Raw genomic sequence first — 23403 nt, forward strand, 5'->3', positions numbered from 1 at the left:
AACAAACTGGCTGGTTTACTATACGTTTGCAGGTTTTGTCTCTGTTCCAGATGTTTGAACCTGTATGACTTTTTCTTGGAAGCTTTTCTCTGTGGTAGCTGAAAATACTGCTGTCAACTATTTTAGGAAATTACTGTTTTGATTCTTTTACGTAATAACCCTTCTAGAAGCAGCATGAACAGTAATGCATTAATATTTTTTTTATTAGTGCTTAATAGATGAACAGCTGAGTTATAAGAAGGAACTCTACTGCCTCTCATTCAGTACAGAAATTTCACCTCTGTGGGAGAGTCCAAAAAGCATCAGTGTTCACGTGTAAGTTCATTTCTTTGAAAAATAAAGGTGTTTCAAACAAGGTTTCCGTTTAATTAGAGCATTCTCTTGTAGATAACAAGTACTGGCTTTCATCTTGTGCCTGCAGTGATTTGTAAGAGGGGAAAGCAATGAATTTTAAGTGCATTCAGTGATTTCAAGCTGGTTGCTTATGCCTGAAGTATCTTTGCTGCTCCTGTGCTTTGTAGTAATCTTCACGATCTATGTTATTTCGTACCTGCACATTAAGTGTACATGTCCCTTTTTTTCCCCTAGGCTACATGAAGCAAAACAGTGGATACAACAGCTGGAGCCTGGTCGAGGCTGCAATTTGCTGAAAGCCTTAAAACATGTCCTTACGATGAAAGAACTGAATTCTCTGGTTCTCATATTAGGAAGCTGGTAAATTTGTTATCTGTTGCAACAACCAGCTTTAACTTGGATAGCGAATTGGTACTAGAATCTGAACTTGATACAAAAATAAACAGAAAATTTAAGATCCAGGTTTTATGTAGTTGTAGTTCATACCACTGAATTCCTTTATTTCTTCCCTTTTTTACTATTTATAAAACTTCTCTTTTCTCATACAAACCTACGTTTTTCCTTTGTAGATCTGTTATCACAGTAACTCATTGAGAGTCTTCTAGCTCTAATGTTACATCAATAAAAATCTTTCAGCACCATTAAGGATGTCACTGAAAGGGTCTACATCTCTGGGAAGATTAGACAACAAGCTAGATTTTGCTGTAAAATAAGCATTGTCTTTTCTCTGTCATCTGGGTGCTGATGGAAAAGTTAAAGTGTCTGATTAAAAAAACAAAATCAGGCTGAGATTAGATAAATTTTGGATTTAAATTCTGCAGTAGTGTTGTTATCATTTGCAAACTTGCAGTACTGGAGTCAAGATTACAAGACAAAGACTACAGTAAGGATTCTGGGAGTGTTACTGTGCTCCTAATTCATTCATTTTATTCATTTTAAATGTACAGAAAAGGGATGGTATAAGCTTGGCAAGCTTGTTATTTAGGGTAACAGATGACATTTCAGCTAATTTACTGAACACACAGTGCTCAAACCCCACTAGTGGTACCTCAGTAACTGTTGAAAGAGGGAGAGGAGGCCAAGTTATGTTAAATTACTGGATTACATTCCCATGATTTGTTATTTTTTTCCCCACTAAGTTTTCTTCCCTGTCTTCTTCAGGATGGCCATTTTTCCCCATTTGATTACTGCCATTGTTATTTTTTTTCTCCTTATTTATATATCAGCCCTGATCAGTCTTCAGAAATATTGTCTGGCTATGCTCAGCAGTGTGTGCTGGGGAGAAAACTGCAGATTCATGCTGTTACATATGATTGCAGCCATCCTGCTTCTCTTGTAAGTAGCTGTGTTAATACTTCCTTCGGAGTCCTGTCATTTGTTTCCTATTCACCTGCAATGTTTTCTCTCATAAACGTGTGGGGAAGCTAACTTATTCATTAAAGAGTTCTTCATCTAGAGCTGTATTTTCTAATACTTACTTCCTTCGGAGTCCTGTCATTTGTTTCCTATTCACCTGCAATGTTTTCTCTCATAAACGTGTGAGGAAGCTAACTTATTCATTAAAGAGTTCTTCATCTAGAGCTGTATTTTCTTTAGAGCAGATTTGTACACCTGAAAAAAATTGTTTGGAGCATTCATCTTAGTTCATACAAAAGCTAGGAGTGGCAACCAGGTAATGTTGACAGGCTTGGCAGCTGAAGGGGAGCAGTTATTTCCAGATAATCATTCTGTGTGTTAGATGACTTTGGGGCTAAGAGCTCTTTTGCAGGTGAAAGCAGAAAAAAAGAGGACTTCAGGAAGGCAATATTGCGGTAGGGACAAGGGGGTAGGGAGAGAGATCATAGGAGAAAGGCAAGGACTTGGGAGCGAGATCATATGAGTGTAGCAGTCTCTGGGGTAGGAACATTTTTGTACGGAATAGCATTAGTGCAAGACCTAGTAGCCTTGCTCAAATTACAGTGTTCGTCATGAACAATGGTTTGGGTGTTAGTGATTACCCAAAGGAAGAGAACAGAAGGATAAGCAGTTACTTTTTATTAGCTTCTGCATAGAAACTTGGGTTTAGGTGTTGATTGCTTGTTTAAGCTTATCCCTAAGACGTGTAATGACTTGGTGGCAGGGAGGACACAGTTGAAGTTGTGATTTGAAGAGAAGATTGGATGCAGTAAGAGTATTGCAGTTGTGGGGAAAAGGATTGCAGTGGCAGATGATAGGAGAGAAGGAGATGGAAGAGTGGAAAATGGCAGCAAAGTATTTAAGAGGTAATTGCGGGTGGGGAAAGGATAGCCTGTTGTTTATAGCTGCAGGCTTCAGCAATGTGCCTGTGATCTGAGTAGCACAAGCCTGCCTTCAAAGGAGAGAAAGCGACTGGCACTTTTAACACAAGGTGAATGAACTTGACCCTTGTCACCTCTTCTGTAAATTTCTTTACTGAGTTAGTTTTTCAGCCCTATTAAAGTAAGACTGATAAGAAAACGAAGAGAATATAATTACTTTGCTTTCTCACTGCATGCACCTCAAAGATTCTTTCTCTGTCTCTAATTGATAATTGAATACCAACAACCTATGTTATCAAAAGAGACAACCAGATCAAAGTTAATATTTTTCTTCCTATTTATACATGTAGGCAGTTCTAAAGAACCTTGCAGAAGCTGTAAGGGGCCGTTATCACTGCTATTCTTCAAAGGGAGAGGTAGGTGACAGAGAGGCAATGTGTTTTTCTCTCTTTTTGATGATTCTTCATGTTTAGAAGGTAGTTATCATCTGAGTAGAAGTTTGTAGCAAGACCTGGTGCTGAAACTTGTTGATATTACACTCTATTCCCTCGTCCAAATTATTGATGAATATATTGAATAATATAGGCCCCAGTACTGACCCTTGAGGCACTCCACTAGGTACAGGCCTCCAACTGGACTCCGCCCCATTGACCACAACTCTCTGGCTTCTTCCCTTCAGCCAGTTCACAGTCCACCTCGCTACCCGCTCATCCAGACCGCACTCCCTCAATGTAACTGTAAGGATGCTGTGGGAGACTGTGTAACTTCTATGAAGTGTATTAGATGTATTTACACTAAATTCTGCTATGCCAGGCAGTCTTGTATAGATGTATGCACATCAAAGAAAGCTGTGTTTGATTGGTATTTGAATGATAGTTAACTTATCTTTCCTCATTTGTTTTCATATGTACAGAATTTTGATAGCAGTGATGTCCATCTGCTACTTCAGGAATCTCAGAAGGCTAAGAACCTACTCAAGAGCATCAAACAGTCTTTTCAAAGAAGAATAGGTGGCTCACTTATTAGTAGAATAGAGGAGGTATGTATCTTTTTATTTTCAGATGTACTTTGAAGTATCAGCAGTAGAAGTTTTTAGTGTTCACAGTATGAAAAAAATATGTATGATTAATCAAGTAAATAAGTGAATTTTTAATATTTTGTATTGGCCATCCATTGCAAGAACAAATTAAGTCCAAGACCAGTAAAGGAGACATTTTGCTAACATTCTCCAAAATGCAGCAAGTTTTATAGACCAACCAAAATGCAATGAAAGGAACATTTTGCCATGATCATAATGGAAATCTAAGAGAATGGGTAGCCTAACTGTATGCGTGATCATTTAATGAAATTCCAAGAGTCCCCTAAGGAAAAAGATACTTACTCCTACCCAATTAAGGCAGACACTTAAATGAGGTGAAAAATCGTAAGGGCTTGTCTAAATCCATTACTTTTTAGGAGGACCAATGAGATAGCTATTTTCAAAGTATTTTGCTTGTTGAAATCCCAGCATATTGGTGAACATAAGTGAAACTAATATTCCATGCTGGATATTTTTGATTGAGGGTAAAAGAAAAAGTATGCTAAAACTTGCAAGAGGTTTTCTTAAAACCCATTTTAGGTTTCCACAGAATTTGCAAATACAGCACCTTCCAGCTTCTTACCAAAGCCTCCAAAGCACGAAGGAGTGTTAGTTATTCAAACGCCATGTGTCCTGGGCAAAACCTCGACAGACTGGTTGAAGACAAATGGATTGAAAGGTAGAACAGAGAAAAAAACTTAACAGGTATGAAACATGAATTAAAGACACAGCATGTGTTTTATTTCATTTCTTTGTTCCTTGCTATAGCTAAAAAGTTAAACCTTTATCAAGTTTTGGCTCCCAATGCCTTCTCTCCTGTGGAAGAATTTGTACCTATTCTTAAAAAAAAAGTATCATCAACTCTACATGAGGTAAGTGATAAGGACCTTTTTTTTTTTTTCCTTTCTATTGCTACATTTTCCCAATAAAAATTGGTACTTTATAAGATGATGAAACTCTACAGGCTTTAAGTAAAATTTGTGTCGTAGATTCAAGTCAGATACTTATGCCATTCTTAAGAATGATTCAGGAAGGAATTCCATGTTGGTGTAGCCTATAGAGGCTTCTGTAAACATGTAACTGTATTATTTATCCTTCTAGAAAGCGATGATGAAGTTCGAATGGTACGATGGAACTGTGAAAAATATCCATGTTGACCTACCGGTATTATACAACTATCAGGTGAGTTGTCCATAGTGATGTGGCCTTGTCAGAGCCAGATTACCATCTAATTACTCCACATTTTGTGCTCCAAAAGCATGCTACCTTATAGGTTTTTTTCTAATTTGGTGTCCTTTTCTAGCTTAATTTGCCCTCATATGTATTATGTATATATATGCTTGCAAAGGTCATATTCTATATAGTTTGGGCAAAGTGCCTTAATGTCTTCAAATTGGTGCTGTGTTAAAGAATGATATGTGTTTGAAAATGTTGTTCTTATTTTAAATGATGTGTTTTATTATGAACACTGCCTAGAATTGCTATTGAAATGGTAATCTTGCAAAAACTGTGTTTTGAAACTTTTTTCTTTTTTAATGTGCTTGACCACTATTTTGGGACATGCTAGCAAGGGCAAATCTGAAAAGACTGTAGACGCCTGGTTATTTTTTTATCATTGTATGTTGTTTTCATGGACTGTTCTCTCCTGCCTTTACTGAGAATGAATGTCAAAACGAATGAAAGTCATTACTTTTTCCAAAATTATGCTGTCATGTTACTTCTGGATTAAGCACATTTGGCAATAAAAGACTTATTTGAACTTTTTAACTTAAATTTTCTATATTTTATCAACAGAAAATGCTCACTAAAATGGTAAGAATCTATGAGAAACGAATTGACTGGCTATCTGTTGCTAGCAGAAGAATATGGGGATGTGTTTGTGAAAGGAGGTATTGCACTTCGATAGTCCTTTTTTCCGTGTATTGGTGGTAGTTCTTATTTGCCAGCCTTTGCTTTGTGGCTAAGTCGGCACCAAGTAATGCAGGGCAGAAAATAGTTGGATGTAGCGACAACAGTTGCAGATATGAGCAGTGTAAGAAATCCCCTTTTGAGAACAGATATTCAGCTTTTTTTCATGATCTAGTGGATTTACTGAATCCAGTGAACTGCAATTTCCATGAGACAGAACGAGAGTCTTAAATTTGAGTTACCCAGCAAGCAGGTCACACTTTTCAGACGTGTTTTGGATATTCAAGTACAGAGAAGGAAGAGGACCTGGTTAGGGTTCAACAGCTGTTATATTATGGCACTACATGTGCCACTACCCTCATTGTTGCATAGCTTAAGAAATATAGAGTTTTACATTATCGTTACTTATGATTTGCAGATTTTTTTTTTTAAATTTGATTCAGTGTTTCTATATTTGGATACATATCTAGATACTCTCTTTGGTGAGTTAGAGTGCAGTGAAGACAAGAGTATGTAATTAAATAAGATATTCTTTTGACAAATAACATCTCTTATATAGGGTGGTTATACTTGTTGATATATCAGTGACAAACTCCATGTACATCATCCATATCCAACATTCTTTGCGGCTTTTGCTTGAGGAACAAATGTCAAATAAGGATTACTTCAATATTATAGCGTAAGCAACTATTTAAGATGCTTTTAAAATAATTGTAACACAGTGCAATGAAAGGAGTGTGCTGAGACATCGTAGTTATTAATGGGCATATTTAAGATTTTTTAATTGTATTTGACACCTTATGATGAAGAGCAGCACTGATTTAACGTTTGTGGGTAGGTGTATGGATCAGATGTGCAGAGACAAGATTAGTAATTAAAAATCACCGTTTTGGGTGAGGCTAACTGAAACCAATTGCATCTTACCTGCAACAAATTTTCTTCCTGCTATATTGTTTGTAACAGTATCAGTTCACATGTCAGAAATTTTTTCTGGAAGAGGGTTCTGGAGATGTCTCAGGTACCGTAACAGAACCCCTTTATATTCTACAGTAATTTCAATACTTTTAAAAATATATAATAGCACTAGAATTTTGTACTCAGCACCGGTAGTCAGAAATATGTGGTGCAACAGCTGGGCAAGAGACAGCAGCTTATGCAGTTCAAACCTGGTAGGAGATCGGAGCTGTTCACTTCACAAGAGAGATACAGGCAGCATCTGAGGGTTGGGGTTGCTTTGTCACAATCCTGCTGAGCTTTGACCAGCTCACTTAGTGTCCTGTTCAGGAAAGAAAAATGTACCAATACCTTGAAAATCCGACAACCCCTGAGTGATGGATAAATGTGAATAATTAAATTGTTTGAAAGAGAAAAGAGCATCAGGTAATTTTACGTCTGTAATACTCCAAATAAGATTTTTATTTTTAAGTTAATTTACTCAGTGTTGGTTGGTTTGTTTGTTTTTGTTCTAAAGTGTAGTCTGAAAATTAATTGCTCTTATCTTTCCATAAAAGATTTGGGAGTGATGTTTTGCCTTGGCAGCTGGAACTGGTTCCTTCCCAACCAGAAAACTTGCAAAATGCTTGGAGGTAGGATCAAGTAACTTTCCCATACATCTGAATTAAATGAATGTAGGTACCATGAAACAGAGTTAAACAGCATTGTCAACAATTTACAAAATTGATAAATGTATCATATTACAAAAATAGTTTGCAATAAACTGTTCTGTACTGATTGTTTTTGATGGTTTTTTGTGAAAACAGCATTATGAAGTTTAATATGTCCTAGTGACTTTGTGTTTCATAGGTATACAGAATATATATGTGCACACACGTAGAAGTGTCTGTGTATGAAATGAACAGGTTACATGAATAATTGAAAACTGCTTCAAATTCAGCTGGTATGGGAAAGCTAAACTATGGTTTTTCCCCACATGCAATGGAAACAAATGTTTGTGGAGTCACACCCTTGGTTTTATTATACCTCTGTGGTTTCATTTTTATTCCCGTAAGTTTACTATGTCACAATTTTTCTATGTAAAATTAAGAGAGAATTCTTTCATCTCTATGCTCTGAGTCTTATCTTAAACACTGGTTTGCCATGGCAGCAGTACAGTAACGAGAACAAATAATTTGGGTCATTATATAATCTAGTTTTGCCTTCTCTTGTCAAAAAATGTTAGACTCCTGTGCAGTGTTATTCAAGACGTCTAGTTCTCTTCTTACTTTAAGCAGAAAACAAAGCTTTTGTTGCTTCATTCTTTGAACTGCAAACTTCTTTTAGGTGGGTGTTGGGCTTGCAGTGCAAAGGGAGTAGAAACATCATGAGTGCTCTGAGGAGAGCTGTGGAAGTAGACTTCAAAGACAAAGATGTACACAAATCACAAGGACTTTACCTGCTGGCTACTGGAATACCTGATCAGGAAACAGTAAGTATCATCACAGGGTTTGAAACTGTTCTGTAAGTTCCTATCAGAATGAATCTCTTTGTTTGTTTGTTTGTTTCTTTTGGCTAGTCACCTTAGCTTGTTGGCAGAATACTACTTCTTTACATATCTAAGCCAGCACAACTATCGGGATCTCAAACTTCCATTTCTGCGATTTCAATTCATGTGTTGGAGGTAGTAGTTATTAATACTGTGTGAATTGTAGAAAATTCAAGAGGTGTTTTTTAGGATTCCTGTCCCATCTGCCCATCATTTCACTGCAAATTACTGAGTTTGAACACACCAACTCTGATTTTTTTTAATATCATTTCTGTGTAACTCATGGGAACAAAGCCACAAATAATTTTATGGTGGAACTACATGGTACACTATGTAGAGATGGCTCCTGTTTTTAATAACAGGAATCCATTGCTGGCATGTATGGTCATAGTGCACGTGCTATGTGGCTGTTCAGACACGTGAACAGCCTGGGATTTCTAAACATGCAGTAATCCAACTGGAAGAACCATGCGTGCACAGTAGGGTGTCTCTTGCTTTTTTTTACCAAAATTCTGGAAATTCTGGGCAAAAGTCATTAAAACCTCATGTGGATAGCAGGAAAATTATGGATATGTGCAAAAAGGCAAGTGAATAGTTCCATCCCTAGTTCTTTGCTTCAGTGCAAGGCTACCTTTAAGTCCTTGACTTTGCATCTTTGATTCCTACAGCTGCCCCATCTCATGTCATGGCTGCAGCAGTGCTGTTGCCATTGCCATTAGTAATAATGACAGTTTTTGTATATGTGTGCGTGATATGAGGAGGCACTCAGCTACTCTGGGTGTGTTCCCGTACTGAATTGCTGAGGTCAGGAGTGTTTCTACATCGGTTCAGGAAACAGTGGAGCAGGTGGGAGTTCATCTAAGGCAGAGGGTCGCTATTGATTTTTCTTCTGTTTTTCTTCTCTGTCTTGCAGCACAGAGTCAGTGCTTATGTGGCTCAGGTTTGCAAAGGCGTTGATTTGCAGCTTCACGTCTGTCTGTTTAGTGTAACGGAGGCTGTTGACTCCAGTGGGATTATTCCAGCCCGCTATGCTAACCCAACAGAAACTGCCGTTGCTTTTAGAGAAATAGCACAGGCAGGCAATGGGAGATTTCATTGGTTTGGAGAAGCAGGTATGTGGAAAGAAAAGTCAGCACATACTTCTCTTTCATTAATGAAATAATATTTATTATTGTTTTTTCCCCAGAAACCAAGTAGTTTACTTTTTAGAATGTGATAATACAATACTAGCATTGATATAAAAACAGAGGTCCTAGTTTGATTAAGGCTTTTGATTGTATTGCAGAATATTATAATGCAGCCTCAATGCAGGAATTTAATATTTTTTTAAATATTTGAATATTTTTTTTCTATTTGAGTATATTTTGTACACTTAAGCATTCCACACTGATTAGCATATATTTGATTATCAGGTATCTTTGAGAGTGATGATATCACTGTCATTGTGTCTGAAATGGAAAAAGCAAACAACTACTCCCAAAAGGTATTAATTATATATATCTTTTAAAGTTATGTTTTTCTTCAGAAAAAAATTAAACAGCATTTGTTTAGCTGGCAATCAAAAGATTGGACAAAATGAAAATCCTTGCAAGATGGGCAGAATGCTCTAGAACATGAGAATAGTCACCATAGAGTAAGTGTGGCCTAGTAGCAGTTGTACAGTAGCACTGCAGTGGTTGGTGCTGCAGTGGCCATGATTCCTTATGAAATACAAGGAATTTACAACTGAAGTGATTCTCCTTTTTGTTGCCAATCCTCTAATGAATTCCTCTCTAGTAGAATTAATCATTTATTATAATTATATATTAAAAATAAATATATTTAAAACTTACGCATGTTATATAACAAATAGATAATATTATATAAGTCACAATAGAGGGAGAGGTTGTCATTTTCAAAACACATTTGTTCAATTCTAAACCAATTGTTTTTTGAAATGTACTAAGTATGTAGAACTAGACTGTATCTCTCCTTATTACAGCACATGACTTTTTCCAAAGGTAGAAGCAACTGCGGCAATATAGCCAGCCTAGCAGTATGGTTGTTGCTTCTTACAAAAGTGTCATTAAAATATATATGCAGCAAGATATATGTCCGGAAGCCCAAGCACCTTGTTGCAAGCAAGTCTGAGTCACGAAAGTATTTCTAAAAAGAATATTGGTGGATATTCAATGGGATCTTAAAATATTTTGTTATCATTTAATGTTTGCATATACTTGGTTCATCATCTTCCAATTTGTTCTGGTCTTGGTTTCCGTATTGTTGCCTTTTCTTTTGGAATGTTTGCTCAGAGTAAGAAGGATTTCCCTGCTATGTGTTTGAACAAGCACAGCACAAAGGGCTTTCTATTCACTTAGATGCCAGGCATTACCAGATTAATACATTTGGTATGAATTTTATTTATTGTTGAAGTAATAAATGCCTTTGAAATGTCACTTACTTAAATTTCACATATATGGATAACTAAACGATGTGAACTTCCATTTCAGTGTGCGTTCCTAGTGGAATCCTTGAAGCAACGTTCAGTAAATCGGTCTGTTAATCCATTTACACCAGAAGGAGACTCAAACATGCTCAGGAAGAATGAGAAAAGAAGGCCACACAAGTTGCAGTCTCCTAAACCCACAGCTCTGAGTCTGGCTAGAATGGTTTGAAATGGTCCCATTTTTAAGATACTGTGTGTTTGAATTTGAGATTCTACCCAACTATCAGATGTGAGATGCTCTTTGTAAGAGAAGTGCTCAGGCTGAAAATTTGAAGGAAGCAAGACAGGACTGTGATAGTACTCTGAATTTACGTTTTAACTTGCAGGAATTAGAGAATAATAAAGGGTAGTGTCACTTTTGAATAATTCAGTTATGATCCAACTGAAATACTTCTAAAATTTTAAATTTTGTTTCATTATATGTGCTTATAGAATATTAAAGAGAACCATGGTGCAGAGAGAAATGCTTCCGTAAGAGCGCTGGCATGGCGTCCCACTAGTGCCAAAGCAGAAATTCCACCAGGTGTGTATGGATGAGGGGCTATTTGTCTTCAGTCTCTTTGGGTTTTGTATTAATTAGCGATTTCATTTAAGTTTGTAGAAACCCTTGCAATTTTAATCTTTAATCAGACTGATAGGAAGCATTGTGGTTGTGGTTTTATCTAACTGAAGTAAGTCATAATCTTTTTTATTTGTAGCACAAGCAATTAAAGAATGGCCTCAGACTGAGAATAAAAGAAAGAATAAACCCAGGAAGGAGCCGGAGTCTTCCATGTCAGTATTTTATACTGATAAAGGAAGAAATGTGGGTATGTGTTATCAGGATATGATGGGCGAAGATTTTTGCTTATGAGTGTTTATGTAATAAAACTGGTAGGATGTTACGTCAGTGATAATCAATTAGCTTTAAATAATGAACGTGAATTTCACTTATCAAATAGTGCTGGGGTTTTTGGTTTGGTGTTTATTTTTTGGGAGATCTGGAGGGGGTTGGCTCTTTCTATTTTGTTTTTGCAGCGGGGGGGACCGGTTTTTGGTGGTTTTGTTTTTGTAAAGTCCTTTGGGGTGTTTTGATCAAGGATGCTCTAATGTAAAATGTTGTTGTCACAGCTTAGATGTTTACAGAAGATTTGGTTTGGAATGTTTATAAGGTGACAATTTTTAAAAATAAGGGGGTTTTAACTAATTTCTACAGAAACTATTTTCTTTCAAATGTGGAATTGTTTATGAAATGCTAGTCTGTGGGTTTTGAGGTTTTTTGTTTCTGTGGTTTGTTGTTGTTTGGTTTGGGGTTTTTTTAATCACCAGTCAGATGTGATTCAAAAGGACTATGATTTAAACCTAGGGCTCCCAATACTACTTTGATAATTTTCTTAACTAGGTACAGTATACCGAAAGTATCCAAAGATAACGTGCATCAGAAAGTCTGTTCCTCCTGTTACGTTGCCAAAAAAAGAGGAAATCTGTTCAAGCAAAGAGGTATTTTGCTCATTACTTATAAATTCTCATTTTAGAATTATCTATCTGAATTAACGTGAACATGTTAATTCTATACAATGTATTATTTCTTAAACTGTTCTACTATTTACTAACAACCAGTTGTTCTGTTTGTTTGTCTTACAAGTGGCTCACCAAGTACAGTATTAAAAAGCTTAAGCTAGAACTGCCCAGATTGTTTGGTCCAGGCTGTACTCACCAAAAGAAAACTGTGGATTCTCTGCACAAGAAAGTATCAGCAAAATACTGTCGTATCTTCCCAAGTGTAGAAATCAAAGTAAGCTTTTGCTGATGTCATCTGCCTATGTCATTGAAAGGGTTGTATTTGTTTAAAACAATCCATGTTGTTCAGTGTTTGTGGCTTGGTAGTATGATGTTCCCTCCATTATTCCTTGTTCTTTCTAAGTCACTCTTCTATTACAAAGCTAGGGAAGGTCTTTTATTCACTACAAAAAACACTTAGTATGTTTCAAGTGCAAACTACATGGGATCTTTGGATCTTGATTATTTCAGTTTGTGTAATGACTGGAGACAAGCATTGAAAGTTAAGTCCAGGATATTATTGCTCTATTATCTCTATAAAACTGTCAGAAATAATGCAACAGATGCACCTGTCCATTCAAATTGTATCATTTTACTGCCCAGTGCAACTGGCTGTGATGAGAACTAGACTTTCTTGATTTGGGTAAACCAGTTATTTAGTAGCAAGGGAGTGACAAAAATTTTCTAACGCTATTTCATGGAGGTAAAGACAAAAAAACTAATCTCCCTGATTTCTAACGTAGACATTGCATATATAGCAGCTGAGCTCAAATCTCCTGAAGCAAGATACTCTTATACAAACTGAATTTTTCCAGGGGGTTGTGAAACATCTGCAGTTTCAATCTAAAGAACTGGAAATCTACACTGAACAACTGGAGAAAGTGTTGCAGCGCTATATACAAAGAATGCAGTGGCTTCTGTCAGGTATTGGTGTGCACCTGGTTTTCTATAAAGCACAACTTAAACGTACATAAAATGTTCTTGTCTACTATTTCTAATGGAATAAATCTGAACATAATCTGGATATAAAGGTCATTCATTTTGCATTTCATTGGAATTTTTAAAAGTATTTTTATGTCAATAACATAGCATGCAAGAGAATCCAGCATCTCTGTAGCCAATTAACATCTAGCTTGCTGTGAAAGATATAGGGCTGCGATGTTTTTCCTTTTTGTGTGTTGTGTTCATTAATACAAGGTTCCTGGTGTCAGAAGCTTCCTATCAACAGAATATATACGATAAGATATACAAACAAGATGAGCTTTTCTGTTTCTTGTGCTAAAAACGTTCCCTATTGAGAAGTTCAGTGTCACTGCTGGTGAAAAGTATTTTGATCCTTCTGTTGCTCATGAAGATCTTTGTTGGGAAACAGTTTTTTGCTGGATGGTAAAGTAGGAGCTACAAATTGCTTAATGCAGGTTGCTACAATTGCCTAGTAGTTAATGCTTGATAGTACTAGATTGGAAATGGCAGAAGCCTTTTCTGTTATTAACCTTTGAACTGCCTATTTTTCACACAAATTATCATTTCTTCTGTAGAAACATGCCCAGAAAAACCACTAAAGACTGAAGATTTTACAGTATGCTCGATAAAGTCGTATATTCAATAAAATAAGCATATGTATTGACACTTAGTTTTAATGTTCTGGCCCAGGAAGCCGAAGATTGTTTGGTACCATCTTAGAAGCGAATGTCTGTGTTTTGATTGATACATCTGGTTCCATGGACCCGTATTTGCCACATATCACAAAAGAACTTACCTCCCTTATCTGGGAACAGCTGAGAAAAAATGAAGTCAGGTATGATGAATTACTGATTTGGTTTAGTTTTGCGTTTGGTTTGTTGAGGTTTTTTTATTTATTTCAATACTGGCTTATCTGAGGTGACTGATAGTATTGGTAAGGGTTACATATTATGGGCCATCTTTCTCCTTAGGTTTAACCTGCTGAGATTTGCAGAAAATACAGAGAGTTGGAAGGAGTGTCTTGTAGAGGCAACTGACGAAACATGTCATGATGCTGTGCAGTGGGCATCCAAATTCCACGCTCATGGTAATACACGCATCCTTATGGCTTTACAGGTTAGTAAATTCTATACCACATTTTGGAGAAGACATTATTATGCCTTTTGAGACTAAAACACTTCCATCTGAGTGATAATGTTTTAGGAAAATTATTTGATCAAAGCATACAACATTTGTCTATACAAAACACTGAACAGATCTGTAATCAAGCCGCTGTTCCTGTCCCCAGGGCTCATAGATACTAGAATCCGTTGCTCATGCTGAGTTTAAGAAAAATGTGAAATATTAATGGTTGCATTAATATTTGTGTTCAAAGAATACCGGAGAGAGAAAATATCCACTTGCTCAAAGTGATGCTTATGTACAACCATGGCTGTTGTACATTTGCTCTGAGCCAAACAGGGATTTTAAAGAAGCAATTCTTGAACTTCAGTAACAGGTGAAGAACATTTTCTCCTATAAAAGTTCTCTGTTTAGAAATTAACTAGCACTAATAATTTAACACAGAGACTGAAAGAACTTGCAATATCATGTGAATAAAAAAATACATGTTGTCTTAAATGGATGATTCTTGTTCTAGACACCCTTTCAGAATCTTCTTATAAATGTTATGGAATTCATGGTGAACTGAGTCCAGTAGAACTATAAGGCATGTCTGTATGACAGACATGTCACATTGCCAATTACCAATTGCCAATTGCCAGTTTTTATCATATAAAAAGGCCAAGTCCTTGTGAGCCTGATTTGCAGACATTAAGCATCTTTAACTCCCACAAAATGTGATGTAAAAATCTTCTGTCAGCAGTTCTCCCAAACCAGTTAATTTGCTTATTTCAGTGAGTCAGTTTTTATTGATGCCCTGCTTATGAATAGATTGCCATATGCTACAAATTATCTACTAATTTATTTTTCAAATTTATATCCTTGAGCTCTTTCATACTTAGTGAAAAGAAAAAGACAATACTAACTTGATTAATGATGTGGTAAATATAAAGCTATCTTAAATCATTGGAATAGTGTTTTCATTCTGAAGTATAAGGTTTTTTATAAATGTACTAATTATTTAAGCTTATTTTCTGCTTTTCAGAAAGCGCTTGGTTTCCAAGGTATAGAGGCACTTTATGTGTTGACTGATGGAAAACCAGACACCAGTTGCAGTCTGATTTTGAAAGAAATTGAAAGATTGAGAAAGAAACAAGATACTAAAATCCACACCATTTCTTTTAGCTGTACAGACAGGTATATGATACTTTGTAAGAGCAACAAAAAATCTTTGAAATTACTAGTTTATTTATTATCAAAAGGCTGTGTTATCAAAATGTGCCACGTGCCCAGGTCGCTGAGCACCAGGGTTGAGCCAGACATTGATGTGTGCCCATGCGCACTGGGAGGGCTGTTCTGGCACAGGGAATTGCCCGCTGGCCTACGTTTCCTACAGCTCATGTCCTTGAGAGACTCGTCTTCACACCCAGAGAAGCGATCTCATCACTAGTCTGCAGCACTGAGCTGATTCCCGTAGTCCTGTCTCTAGTCACATACGCATCCCTACAGAGGCATAAAAAGTTAATACACTGACCTGGACTGGAATCAGCACTAGGAAGGTGCTAATGCGCACCGTGGTGGGATGTGGGATAAAGATGTATCTTTGGATATCTCAGGTGTCTTTGTGTTGTCCAGTATTGGAGATCATGGGATAATATCCAAAAGTGTGTGCTCCTCCAGGTTCTCATTCACGGCTGTGGCTGTGTGACGCAGGGCACAGATAGCCAAACAGGTCACCAGCTCTTCAGGCTTTCTAGAACAGGTGCATGTCCACTCTGCCACCTCAAAATGCAGCAGTTGTCCCAGGTCTTCAAGAATGCAGCCTTTGTATTCTTGAATTGAATGCAGCATTGCCTGCCAGCCCTCCCATCCAGGTAGCAGTCCTGAGGTTAACAGCTTCTGGATAATGCCACTGGGTAATCTAGATGCCATGAGAAATTTTTTACCCCCTTGTAGCATAAACTGACAAGCAGTTTTATTTCTGGTAGGTCCCAGATTGCAACCAGCTGAACTGTGAGGTAGATGTTGCCATGGCAATGGAATAGAGCTGTAAAAAGAGATTAAAAAGTAAAAGAAATAAAAAGTTTAGGAAGGTGAACGTGCAACAGAAAATATGGTCATAGGAAAGGCAAAAGATTTCAAAGCAGGAGTGAGGATGGATGAGGAAGGGCCAGCAGGATCTTAAGGAAGTCTGAAAGATGATAGCAATGAGAAAATAGGGCACAACGAAGGCTGGACCCTTCATTAGAGCTTCAGGGTATTTGCAGAGCTCCGGATGGTTCAGGAGTCATCCGTGGGCATGTCTGCTAGGTGTACGCTGGAGAACGTTGTGGTCATATAACCACAATAACACCTGATAAAATGTTGAGAGCTTATGTATAGTAGAGTGGAGTTTCTAGACCACGCTTCTGCAAAATAAATATAGTTTGCACACAGCAGAGCGGCTGTGAGAGCCAAACCAACACATCACAGACAAAAGTAATTGGAGGATTTGCTTCAAAACTTCATTAGTGCTCCAGAGCTACTGTTATGGTAGCTCATAGACCTCAGAGCTAAACCCCTCGAAATATGACAGTTTGGATGTCATTTTACAGGCTGTTAAGAGGAGAAGTAGTAGACTTCTTAGGAGATAGAATTATCGGTCCTAAGTTGAAAAAGCCAACTTTAAGTATTTATGTTAAGTCTTTATTTATTAATATTTTTGAGTTAATTTATTTGCATATAATTTGGATAACTGGTCAGTAGGCAATAACTATGTTAAGGCAATCTGATAATAAGGGAGAAAGATGTCGCTTCTGCCTACGAGTCACTCTGAAAAGAAATCTGCTGCTTCTTTTCAAAGAAATCTAGTGACTTGTGGAGATCAGTTCTAGAATGGAATCAGTCCTTGCAGCTTACTTGAAATTAATGGATGTGTGATTATTTTTGACTTTGCAATGCTAGTGCTTGGGAGACAGGACTCTCAAACGATGTAGAAACAGCAGTACGAGTGTGTGATTGCACATACTTGCAACAAAAATATAGTAACAGCTGTGCCAGTTATCCCAATGGTTCTTGTTGGACAATGGCAATTAATAGAGGCTTAGGCAAGAGAATAAATCTGAGACATGCACAAAATGTTCTTTGCCTTTATGAAGTTTTTCAGCTTGTGGTTTTCTTTGCCTGTGTAAAATATTACAGCCCTTGACCTGCCAGTGTGCCTTCTGGGCTTCTTGGTTTAGTTTCTTCTTTTGGTTTTACTGCTATACTGAACCTCTTGTCCAAAAATAGCTTGAGTTTGGAGGTTATGACAGCTAAGCAGTGTTACTTTCTTCATTATCATTTCTGATTGTCAGGTGCTAACAGAAGTTTATAATCACATCCTCCAGACTGTTTTGATGTAATATTTTTGAGGAATTCTTTGAAATTCTCTTCTACTGTTATTGCTTTCAGATAAATAATTTTCATAAGTAACTTACTACTTTGTTGTTGACAGAGGAGCTAATGAATTTCTGAAGAAGCTTGCTTCCCAAACAGGAGGGCGCTACCATTGTGGGTTTGGAGATGTGGATGGACAATTAGCAGCACACAGAATGTTGACAGAAGGGCTTGATGATGAAGATGTATGTTAAATAGTTCCGTTTTGTTGTATTTGGTTTTGTTTCATTTCAACTTAGTTGTTCATCAGTAGTCAAACTACATTTAAAGAAGAAAAGTCATGAGAAGAATTAATATAGGGCTCCTTAGATACTTCTCATTGAAAATGAAAGGAGGAGAAATCTCAATATCTGGCTTTGCCTCTCTGCTATCTGCCTTGGCCAGGTGGCCCAGCCCAAGAAAGACGTATACAATGCAATGTTGTTTTTGAAAGAGAAGCAAAAAAAAATCTTGTACCTTGACACTGTGGCTTTTAAGCTAACTTCAGCTTCTACTGTGCCTTCTTATCCTTACTTCTTGTATTTCTTGTATGTAAATGTAAAACCCTTATACAGTGTCAAGCACATTAATGCTCCAGTAGGAGACCTCAGGGATTGCCCAGCCAAAAAATACGTTAGTGAACAGAACCATATTCAGACCTGAGCTGCTCTGCTCTTCCCTTGTAAGACCACGACCTTCTCTGCAAGTAGGTAGGAATAGGGAGATTTAAAGCTTAGTCTCAGTTAATTAAGTTGATAGAAATTGTAAATAATAAATAGGTGCGAGGTAAAGTAGAATATATTAATTCTGTTTTCAGGATCCCGTTTTCCCTTACTTTGAAGGAGATGATTTAAAGAAACTTACTCAAGAAGTGACAAAAGCTAGAGGTTTCTTAAAGCAGGCAAAATCTTTGAGGTGAGTATTGATGAAGAATCTTCAATAATTGCTTTTTTATTTCATGGAAGGAAGACAAGAATATCTGATTTCCAGTGTCTGCTATCCTATGTCTCTGTTAAAAGCTGCTGTAATTGTTTTGGTTTTCTTTCCAACAGGTTATTACTGCAAAAATGGAATATAGACCAAAAGGACAAGTCTGGCTGTAAAAAAAGTGCTCAGGTAAATAGGCACTACTAATAGATTAAGGTTTATATATAGTTTATGTATTTCAAAAGAATAATAATATTTCATAAGTCTAATGTAAAATGTATTAATTTCCAGCAGTGACTTTTACAAAAGTTGAAAACACTTGTAGCGATTTTAGTTCTTAGCTGAGCTACTCTGCAGTATAACCCAATCTATACAAAGAGCAGTTCAAATCAACTATGTCTGGGGTGAAAGGAGCAAGGCAGATGTGCACTTGGAGTTATTAATGGTTCGGCTCTTTCTAAGAGCAAACAGCTGAGGACATTAGAGAGTTAGGACCAGATGTAATGGCTATAATAGTAATTGCTACATGGGTTGCATGATTTATCAGTTGAATGGGCAAGGCTGACTGAGAAAAGACCCCACTAATACTAAAGGCAGCCTCAGCAAACACTGGACTGTCATTAGAAAGTTGTAGGAGAGGCAGCTGGACAAACTCAAGCTCTCACAGAGCCAACATGCTGCTTTTAGACTGGTAAAGTAAAAATTACAGGAAAAGATAAATTGCTTTTTTAGGGTTAAACAAGACAGAAGCATTTGTCACAGAGCTGTTGGACAAAGCAGACATGCAGGCAACTACGGAGTGTTGCACTAGAGAGCTTAGGGCTGCCATGATATTCATCGATGAACTGGGTAAAGCAGATACATAGTGAGACTGTGAATATATAGTGAGAATGGAACCTGGAGCCTGGTCAAGTGTGTGCAGAATTCAGCATATAAGGGCTGATCACTAAAAGAGAGATTCTTGGAGAGGAAACATACATAACTGTCCTGTAGCAGCAAGGAGGTTGTCACAGGCATGTGTAGGCAGAGGCTGGTGTGCCACAAGCATCTCTGTCTTTCAGCCTTCCAAGGTAAACTGTATTGCTTGTGGAGTGCATAGGAAGGAATTCCTGTTGATATACTTCAGAAAGTACACATCATTAAACAAATAAATAATTAAACACAAAAGTAAGGAAAATGGGAAGTTAATCAAGTTAATTTATATTGTTTTTCCAAGACCATTTTGTCAAGGGTGATGGTAAGTCTATGCAGCTTGTATGTTTTGAATTGTATTTAAAAAAACTATTCATGTGCTTGACTTGTAGGATTAAATTTCACATCAAGAAAATGCGCTGAAGAGGTTTGGAGTGGTACCACTAGTCTGCTGCTTTGCAGAGCGTGCTTAAAGCTTCCAGCTTCAAGTGGAAGGAGGGAAGATGCATTCTTTGTTGTCTCTGAACTGCTGGCAAGAGAAGAAGTTACAGATGATAAATGCTACTGACTTAATTCCACTTGCAGACTTTGCAGGACTCAAAGTAAATCAAGCCCTGAACTCTCCAAACTTTAGACATAAGTAGAGGATATTTTTCCATATAGCTAATACAAATTTTAAAAGTGTAATGTATTTCTAATATAATTAGTAGCCATACAGGATCACAATTTTTGTTTCTCTGCTACTGCAGCACACTAATAATTGCTTCAGTCAGTTGGTGGTATGTCCAAGATAAGATGTATTTTTTGGCAGTGACTTCTTTGCTGGTGCTCATTATCCCTAATAAATGGGACAGGTTCAAGAAAAATGCAATGTAAAAGTAGGGAATAAATGTTGACATTAGTGTCCGTGTAACCACAGAAGCCATAAAATAGTTGGTCTTTAACCATTGCATCCCATCCAGCTTCAGTTCTGTAGGTGTTCTCAGGCTGTGCAGCCTCTCTCGGTGCTGCTGGAGCCGTGTTGTCTCACAGGCTGCTCAGTCCTGCTGTCTATTCTGAGCAGCTCTTTCCCTTAAAATATGGTTTCTGTCTCTGCCTACCTACCTGGAAACTCTTGTTGTACATCCTCCCATCAATCTGAGTGCTACTTAGTCAGGAAGTCCTTTTAAGAAGACAGTTCAGCTATGATGACCTGATTGAGTGCTCTGTTAATGAGTTTTCTGTGTTGATCTGTCATGTGTATGTCATTTCCTTTCCTGGTTTATATTTCCTGCCATGCAAATCACTGTATTCAAGACATAATAAAATAGGAGTTTTATAATTGACAAATATTTATAATTGACAAATATTTTATAATTGACAAATATTTTATAATTGACAAATATATTTTTCTGCCAGCTTGTACGTCATGTCGTTGCCATGACTCACTGAATATGTTGATTTTGCATGCAGAGAACGAAAGACAAAAATCAGTTGGTACCTTGAAGCGCGTGTTGTGACGTCATCAGAAGAGCGCTGCGTTTGCAGCAGGAGTGGGGAACTTCCGTGTGAACAGTTCGTGTGCTGCCATCATTCCCAGTCGAGTTCCAGCTGCCGTGCTGCACTGAACTGGTGCGGCTGTTCACAAACCTCAGTGTGGGCTGGCAGGTCAGGAGCTCCTTTGTGCGTGGTTCCGCTCACCTCCTTCAGGGGACAACAGCCTTCGGAAGGGTGGGACAGCATGGGATAGTGACAAATTACTCCATCTAAATATGCCTGGATGTGACTCAGCCCCAGGAAGTTTGTGCTGTGTCTGAAGAGCTTAACAGCAATTTGCGTGTGTTGTGCTGCACCCTTTAGAATTTGGTCCAGGAACAATTTCTCTGTTTTATAAGCATGTTACCTGCTATTACTGTGTATCTAGATTTGTATTGATAACCACAAAGTCCCAAAATTTTAGCACCAAACTCGTTAATATAACTAAGTCACAAGAATTTTCGTTGAATCATTTTAACACATGTGAACCAGTTAGATGTGTGTAGGATACTTTTCCATTGAACTTCAGCCCTCTGTGAGACCATCTCAAACAGGTACTTATTAGATGTTTGATTTCTGAATACTTGAAAGAGAAGAAGGGAAAATCCACCACCAGAAACATTCAGTACAAGTTAATGCACTGTTTTTATGCATGATGTATTTGTATTCCTTCCCTTCAAATATTGCATAAACTGTCTCCTTTTCTAACAAGACCTAGGAGCTGATAAAGAGCATGTTCATTGTTGCTATTAGAAGTGGCTGTTTCTTCCAGTAATTCCACCTGACGTGGCAATGCAGTCTCACACTTCTTTCATTGGGCCAGTAAATCAATCTGTGTAGCACGCAAAGCAGCCGTGAAGGCAAAGTAAACAAGAACAACATCATTTGGAAAGCATTTTATAGGACACATTCCAAGGCCGTGCTTTGAAGTACTTCCGTATGCTTCATTCCTTCCATGAGGAAACGGTGAAAGACACAGAATTGTAAGACAAATAAATACACAAGGCCACAGGAAAAAGGAAGGAATAGAGTAAGAATGTTTATGTATGTTAATGAGGAACTGATGCATTTAAGAAGAATATGATCTCTTAGCTTTGCAGCTAGCTGTCTGAAGAATATAGTAGAAAACCTTGACTTGTAAGGCTTTTTTTTTAGAAGGAAACACATTTAAATTACTAGGTATTGTTTGGTTTAGAAACACTATATCTGATAGTATTAAAATGCAAAATCCATTAACAGATGACAGGACATGAGAAAAAGAAAAAGCATAGTATCATGTCTACTAAATGTATATTTGTAACTTTCTTCTGTTATTGTTACATTATACAGACAAAATGCATTGCTATACAGACAAAATGCCTTCACAAAAGACAAGCTATTGAAATTCATAGTGCTGAATGCTGAACATCTTTGCTGAACCAGCAGTCAGAGGGACCTTCCTGCCCAAAGCATCTTAACTCAGTCTTGGCATGCACCGGTTCTTTTGCTGTCTTAGGCATCAAAAATACACCTTCTGTCCCATCACAGGAATAACGATCTGTATTGTCTTTTCTCTCTGGTGTGGATTTACAGCAGGACATGGGTAAGCTGCCTTGTCTCTGTTACTTTTCTAGAAACATAGCAAGGAATGCGAAGAACGTTGTATGATCATAAAGCATGTAATGTTCCATTTGAATTATGTATATTTGGAGTATTAAATTACACCTGTTGTTGCATTAATACAGTGTTGGGAACTATTTTTAAGGATGACTTCACTCTGTAGAAATATTGGATATGTACCAATGTTTAGTATTTGATTTTATGAAAAATAAATATTCTTAAGTTTCCTTTCCAGAGTTCAGATCCCATTAATTCTCTTTTTGAAGCAAAAATTCTAGGCACAGCAAGGTGTGATGTTTAGAGGAGAGTTCCATTCTTTTCCTCTTTTCCATTAGCAGTGCAATACCTTCTGTTTTAAATGCTTTTTGACATTTTCTGTCATCTCTCGCTTAACATGTGAATACCTCACCATTGTCATTTCACATCTCTCAACTCTGTTGTTTCAGACTCAGTCCTTGTTTTGAGGATGATTGGTTTTGTAGTCACAAAGAGCCAAGTCAAATGTTCTTACAGCCTGCAGCAGATCTGTCTAGACTCCTTGGGGTTGCAGAGAGGATCAGAGTCTGGGTCGCTGCCCAGACGAGTCTCACCGCTCTGAGTTCATGTGGCTGTGTCAGTACCTGTCACTGGGATGTGAACAAGTGCACAAGGAGGTGTTCAAACACATGGGGAGCCTGGACAACTCTACTGATTTAGGGCTTGGATACAGGAGTTCTAATAACTCAGATGAAGAGAGGATATTTTTATGCTGCAGGTATTTCAGCAAAATCCTGCCCTTGAAGTGGCTTTGAGAGAGAGCTTGGGCTCTTAACCTTCTCTGCTGTTCTGCCCTTGGGCGCTGCAGAACATCCCATCCGGCCTGTGACTC

The 23403-nt window shown here is 37.5% G+C and overlaps 1 protein-coding gene and 1 long non-coding RNA gene across 9 annotated transcripts in view; one reads left to right on the top strand and one right to left on the bottom strand.

Annotated features, from left to right (window-relative positions):
* VWA3A (von Willebrand factor A domain containing 3A) overlaps positions 1–22762 on the top strand; it is a 28002-nt gene extending 5240 nt beyond the window's left edge. For 5 of the 8 annotated variants that reach the window (XM_065031068.1, XM_065031071.1, XM_065031070.1 and 2 more), the window contains 27 exons: positions 209–315; positions 589–714; positions 1581–1689; positions 2981–3046; positions 3544–3669; positions 4249–4387; positions 4477–4580; positions 4810–4890; positions 5503–5597; positions 6176–6295; positions 7128–7202; positions 7897–8041; positions 9012–9210; positions 9511–9581; positions 10588–10746; positions 11016–11106; positions 11282–11392; positions 11965–12062; positions 12208–12357; positions 12938–13046; positions 13776–13920; positions 14057–14201; positions 15232–15383; positions 17662–17788; positions 18400–18497; positions 18635–18698; positions 19814–22762. In XM_065031068.1, coding sequence (XP_064887140.1) covers positions 209–315; positions 589–714; positions 1581–1689; positions 2981–3046; positions 3544–3669; positions 4249–4387; positions 4477–4580; positions 4810–4890; positions 5503–5597; positions 6176–6295; positions 7128–7202; positions 7897–8041; positions 9012–9210; positions 9511–9581; positions 10588–10746; positions 11016–11106; positions 11282–11392; positions 11965–12062; positions 12208–12357; positions 12938–13046; positions 13776–13920; positions 14057–14201; positions 15232–15383; positions 17662–17788; positions 18400–18497; positions 18635–18698; positions 19814–19819 — 3018 coding nt within the window. In that variant the 3' untranslated portion in view covers positions 19820–22762. Of the gene's footprint in view, positions 1–208; positions 316–588; positions 715–1580; positions 1690–2980; positions 3047–3543; positions 3670–4248; positions 4388–4476; positions 4581–4809; positions 4891–5502; positions 5598–6175; positions 6296–7127; positions 7203–7896; positions 8042–9011; positions 9211–9510; positions 9582–10587; positions 10747–11015; positions 11107–11281; positions 11393–11964; positions 12063–12207; positions 12358–12937; positions 13047–13775; positions 13921–14056; positions 14202–15231; positions 15384–17661; positions 17789–18399; positions 18498–18634; positions 18699–19813 lie in introns of those variants that run through there. The other 3 variants (XR_010466350.1, XR_010466351.1, XR_010466352.1) reach the window with 3 other exon arrangements.
* LOC135575504 (uncharacterized) lies at positions 15417–21041 on the bottom strand. Its single transcript, XR_010466358.1, has 2 exons — positions 20902–21041; positions 15417–16233 (listed from the first exon to the last, which is right to left on the bottom strand). It is a non-coding gene; the product is annotated as an uncharacterized LOC135575504 (long non-coding RNA).
* Positions 22763–23403: the final 641 nt, after the last annotated feature.

This window comes from Columba livia, chromosome 15, assembly GCF_036013475.1.
Source record: "Columba livia isolate bColLiv1 breed racing homer chromosome 15, bColLiv1.pat.W.v2, whole genome shotgun sequence".
NCBI classification, from domain to species: Eukaryota; Metazoa; Chordata; class Aves; order Columbiformes; family Columbidae; genus Columba; species Columba livia.